General features: G+C 35.7%; 2 protein-coding genes across 2 annotated transcripts; both read right to left on the bottom strand.

The window, feature by feature from the left end:
• Window positions 1-785: 785 nt before the first annotated feature.
• LOC107083987 (C-C motif chemokine 20-like) lies at window positions 786-1,539 on the bottom strand. Its single transcript, XM_015373609.1, has 3 exons — window positions 1,397-1,539; window positions 1,164-1,281; window positions 786-1,073 (listed from the first exon to the last, which is right to left on the bottom strand). The coding sequence occupies exons 1-3, from the start codon at window positions 1,455-1,457 to the stop codon at window positions 965-967; spliced, it is 288 nt and encodes a 95-aa protein (XP_015229095.1). The 5' UTR covers window positions 1,458-1,539; the 3' UTR covers window positions 786-964.
• Window positions 1,540-3,275: 1,736 nt separating this feature from the next.
• On the bottom strand, window positions 3,276-4,514 carry LOC107083983 (C-C motif chemokine 20-like). The gene is made up of 4 exons (XM_015373603.1): window positions 4,360-4,514; window positions 4,141-4,255; window positions 3,919-4,031; window positions 3,276-3,811 (listed from the first exon to the last, which is right to left on the bottom strand). The coding sequence occupies exons 1-3, from the start codon at window positions 4,418-4,420 to the stop codon at window positions 3,923-3,925; spliced, it is 285 nt and encodes a 94-aa protein (XP_015229089.1). The 5' UTR covers window positions 4,421-4,514; the 3' UTR covers window positions 3,276-3,811; window positions 3,919-3,922.
• Window positions 4,515-5,072: the final 558 nt, after the last annotated feature.

Genomic DNA, 5,072 nt, shown 5'->3' with positions numbered 1-5,072 from the left:
ACTGGTCCAATTCTTTGATTAAGAAGACATGTGACTGTTCAAATATGACTGTTTTAGACGTGAGACAATTTTGTTGCATCTACAGTGGAGGGCCAGTAGTCTGCAGTGTATTACTTGATGCACCAATGTCGTTTTCATTGGACTAAATGACTCCACAGTAGAAACTTCTATTCCTGGAAATGTTATTTTTGTTTTGTGTAGTGTTCTATTTTATTCAGTAAAATCCTTTTATTCAACAAGCTGCTCCTGTCTGCTTTCTTGTGTGAATTTTCAGTTCAATCTGCATCAGAGTCGAACTGTGTGACTTTCTTTTGTTTCAATTGCTCTTTCATATTTTCTTCACTGTTATTTCTGTAGTTGTAGACATTATGAAAAGTACTACTTTAAGTAATTTTATGATTGTATCTGGCTCTAATGTTTCCTAATGTTTTATGTTGAATAGCAGTGGAAAAGTCCCCTTTTACTTTATTGCAATTTTACTTTTAATTTAATTTCAGCAAAAATGTTATTTTCAATTCATTTATTTCTTAGTTTTAATGTTTTTATATAATAATTACATAATGTTTAACATTATTTCTTAAACCGCTACCATTTGATTTTTGTATTTCAGCATTAGCATTTGAATGTTTATCATAAGCTTGTCTGATGTTATATCGGAAGAAAATATTTAAATATATTACTGTAAATGGACACATGAAGGAAATTCACTGCAGCTGTTCTGCTGCTGAAGTGCACGATTTAGAATCACAGAACACAAATTAAAGATAATATATTCAAATGTTGTTTTATTAGGAAAATGCCTTTATGTTTTTTTACAAAATGATAACATCAATTCTCAGCTTAAGTTGTCATCATAAGCTCCCCCCACATGCAGTGTCCAGTACGATAAACCAAACAGGCATCTGTCTCCATTTTTTCTTCACATATTCAACAGAGCAAAGCAGGAAGTGAAGCGATGCATTGTTTATTGATGAGATTGCCTTTTCTTGTCCAAATAGTCAATGATTTTTTGCACCCCTGGATTCCCTTCAGGAGGGACGACACACAGTTTCATGTTTCTCCGGTTGACAAACCTGCAAAGGCAGATGGATCCATAAATGAAAACTCTAACACCAGAGTCTCATTTAATAAACTGATTTATGATGAAATTGATCAAGACTTACACAGTAGCACTGATTTTGCAGCCCTCTCCTGCTCTCTGAATGGTGTAGCTCACAAGGTTTCGGCGGTGCAGACGTTTTTCACTCTCAACTCTCAGGCAGCAGTCCACAGCAATCTCGGCTGATAGAGGGCAAAAACAATATTTGGATGAAAAAGAGCCTAAGAACTCGAAATCTAAAAACAGTGTTTCTGCAATATAGAATAGAATATAGTAACAAAATATCTTTATTCTTACCTGCAGCAAACTCAAAGCAGATGAGACCTATCAGGAGCAGAGCTGCAACTTTGGAGGCCATGTCTCTGTCTTCTTGGGTCAGATCTTCTCCTGGCTGGTTCAGCAAATCTCTTCCAGGGTGGAAAAAATACTGCTGTGATGGGCTGGTGCAGGTGCATTTATACAGGTGTCAACAGAAAGCGAAACTTTAAACAGTCCTCATTGATTGGAAGTGGAAGACGGCTGGATCCGCACTCACCAACCCCCAGGCACTATCTTAAATCTTCCACACTTCGAAGCCAAAAACTCCCTAAACATTGTTTTTGCATGCTTCCTGGAATGCAAGCTTGACTCTAGACAGAGCAACAGCTCGCGGTGCCTTTTATTAAGACATCTGCAGAAAAACGGTTAATGCAATACAACTAAGCAGAGGAAGTTCTTTGCAATGAGATGCGATTATTCAAAAAATATTTTGTTGGTGAAGTTGAATAGAATAAATGTAAACATCTTTTTAATCAGAAGATTGTTTATTAGATAAGAGGGGGAACCAAATCAAATATTAAGAAAATGACAAACGTAGAGCTTGCAGCAGTAGCTGCTTTTTTCCAGAAGCTGTGGATTGTTTCATGAAGGAATAATAAAGCAGTGAGTTAGGATGGATATTATAGATTTTTGACCGTTTAGACCCTTTTTTATTTATCCAATAAATTAAAGCCAGAAATTCAGCCACATATTAACATTTGTATAACTTTGCGGTATTATGTGATAAAAGGATGGGCCACACCTTGTTTTCTTCAGCAGACAAAATCTGTTCCAGTGTGGGAACCTTTACAGAAATCTGCACTTAAGTAAAACCAAAAATGCTTTGAAATCAAAATAAAAATCTAAGTCTGTTGGTTTAGTGATATGTAACTTTTGTAAGGATGCTGCATGCCTGCTTCTTTACAGTAGAGCTTCGCTAATACAGTTTATTCTAAATATACGTTAATGTCTTGTAGTTGGATCAGGTTTTGGTTCTGCACAGATGGATGTTTAGATATTTGGTTTTAGTACCAACTGGTGCATTTTACCTGTAACCTTGTAAAGATTTGGTGCTGCTAGGCAGATGATACTTTCTCTGCCTTTGCACTAAAACTAATCACAGTAACATTTACAAACTCCACAGGAAATAAAAAACAGATCTTGATATAAAGGCTTTGCCTCCTTAAGATAATGAAATTGGGACTTAGTTCTTACATATATAATATCTTCTCCCTCACTGTTTTGTCACCTTAAATCAAACTGTTTTAATTTGACTTTATTATGTCTAGAAACACTTTTTTTTTTACTTAGCCTACCTAATTGCTTATTTCATTTAAAGTTTTTTACTTTATGGTTTATTTTATATTGTTTTATCTATTGCACCTGTTCATTTATGTGTCCATTTATTTCTTTTTAATGTCAAATTTACTTTTCAAAGCTGCTGTTCTACTCCGTATTTTTCATTTTAATTTGAACCATTTCATGTTGGTATTTAAAATGTTTTATAATTCAATAAATTTTTTTTCTTCTATGTCAGCGATTTTCTTCCTTTCTCTCCTTTATATCAATTACTTTTCAGAAGCAATTGAATATAGGCTAAATTTATTGCTGTTATTTTTTTTTGTATTATTTTATAATGCTTTATACCTTGGTTTTTCATTTATTTCTTTATATTCCAATATAAATACTTGTATGGGTCCTTTCTTAACATATCAGTATTTTTAAGTGTCTCTGAAAATACATAAACATATGAACCATCATATAAACCAAAATATGAATATAGAGCATCTGCAGTTCTTAAGACCCTCAGTTGTACCAAAGGAGGTCATATCAAGACATTTTAATCAGTTCTCTGTTAATAAAAATGAAACAAACAAAATTTACAAAATTATACAAAAATTTATTTAAACACTCAGCTTTAACTGTACAATAAATCGCATCACAAATAATCACATTTTCTCATAGCTTCCCCCCTTTAAACATACAGTACTGTGATAAATAGAACAGCGACTTACTCTCACTGTCTGTTAAGGCATTACATTTCAGGCAAGTTGGGGCATCTTTTTTTTTTTCTTGCTGTACTACATATGAGGAAAACCAAATGGAAAGAAAAAAGAAACAGCTCTCTGTTGGAGCCCTGCCAGTGAAGGAAAATCTGACATTAGTCCCACGCCTGTCACCTTCAGTTAACGGAAAACACGCACAGAAATGAACTTTTGGCCGGTCTGAAGTCGTTCTCAAGCAAACAGAAAGTCATTGTGAATCAGAAAGAACCATGATTTCTGGATGAGCTCGCCAAGTTTGATCTTTTCAGGCTGCATGATGCAACCACTCTGAGACATTCAGGGAGAAACACTGCCGTCTGCAGCTCGGAGTTTAGCCACCAGGTGCCCTCTCCCATGGCTTTTCCAGGTCCTGTAACAGAGCAGAGAAGGGAGTGAGGCAGGGCGGGATGAATGCATTTCAAATAAATTTAATAAGACATTTGAAACTTAAAATCAGCAAGAAAAAGGTTGTTTTACCTTTTTAATGATGGGGCTTTCTGTTCTTGTCCAAACGCTTCAACAGGTTTTGCACCCATGGATGTCCTTCAGCAGGTACAACACACAGTTGCATGCCTTTTTTATGGAGAAACCTGCAACATTGGAAGGAGAAACTGGATTAAAATTCAGCAGAACTTCAAAATATAAAACAGTTCTCAGAAAGGTATGAACTGGGAAATGTTGAGGTTAAAGTAATCTTACACAGTGGCGCTGATGTCGCAGCCCTGACCGGCTCTCTGAATATGATAGCCCACAATGTTTTTGGGGATTAGGCGTTTTTCACTGACGCTCAGGCAACAGTCCATGATGATCTGAGCTGCAGGAACACACAAAAAAATAATAAGGATGAGCATGCAGATTTTAAAACCACGAACAAATCGACAGAAAAAGGAGACATTTGCATGTAGATTTTTCTCTTACCTGGTGCAAGCTGGCAACAGATGAGACCTAGCAGGAGCAGGGCTGCAACTTTGGAAGCCATTTCTCTGTGCAGTTTCTTTCTGTAGATTTCTTCAGTTCTTCAAGAGAGGGAAGCTGCTACTGTGTCAAGCTTGAGCTGCAGGTGCATATATACAGGTGTAACAGAAAGTGAAAGTTTGATCTCTCTTAACTAACTGGAAGTGATTTGTCTGCTGGCAACAGGTTCAAATGTGCCCAGACACGTGCCAAAAATCCCCTAAAGTAGGTCTTTACATGCTTCTCTCATTACTTCCAGCAGTCACTGTGCAAGAGCTGCTGATTTCAGGGAGAAGAGGGTGTATAATAAAAACTAAGTAAACCCCAAAATAATTTTGTGTTTTTATATGACTGATGAGCATTTAATGGTTATGATCCCAAAGGAAGTCTGGCATGAAGTTTATATCTTAAGCGGAAGTCATTTTTTCATCATATTTTCAATGAATTAAACCTTTAAACTGAACATGGGGAAAATGCATAAACTTTAACCATTGATATTGAGATTCTACAGATCATTTTACTTAATTTCATTCATGCCAGTGGTATTAAGAGCAGAATTATTTTTCTGAATAAATCAAACACTTTGGTCTAATTTAACTTTAATCCAATAGCTTTCCTTACACTTTAGCATCCTATTTGCACCACCATTTGCCTCTCTTATTTTTCTTAAAAAATAA

This window comes from Cyprinodon variegatus, unplaced genomic scaffold (assembly GCF_000732505.1).
Source record: "Cyprinodon variegatus isolate N-32 unplaced genomic scaffold, C_variegatus-1.0 Scaffold89, whole genome shotgun sequence".
NCBI classification, from domain to species: Eukaryota; Metazoa; Chordata; class Actinopteri; order Cyprinodontiformes; family Cyprinodontidae; genus Cyprinodon; species Cyprinodon variegatus.
This window is presented reverse-complemented; position numbering and strand designations above follow the sequence as displayed.

Coding starts and splice junctions, on each gene's coding strand:
- LOC107083987 (XM_015373609.1), bottom strand. CDS start 1,457: ATGGCCTCCAAAGTTGCAGCTCTGCTCCTGATAGGTCTCATCTGCTTT. Junction 1,282..1,396: donor CTGCTTTGAGTTTGCTGCAG/GTAAGAATAAAG, acceptor GCCCTCTATCAG/CCGAGATTGCTGTGGACTGC. Junction 1,074..1,163: donor TGCAAAATCAGTGCTACTGT/GTAAGTCTTGAT, acceptor CTGCCTTTGCAG/GTTTGTCAACCGGAGAAACA.
- LOC107083983 (XM_015373603.1), bottom strand. CDS start 4,420: ATGGCTTCCAAAGTTGCAGCCCTGCTCCTGCTAGGTCTCATCTGTTGC. Junction 4,256..4,359: donor CTGTTGCCAGCTTGCACCAG/GTAAGAGAAAAA, acceptor GTGTTCCTGCAG/CTCAGATCATCATGGACTGT. Junction 4,032..4,140: donor TGCGACATCAGCGCCACTGT/GTAAGATTACTT, acceptor CCAATGTTGCAG/GTTTCTCCATAAAAAAGGCA.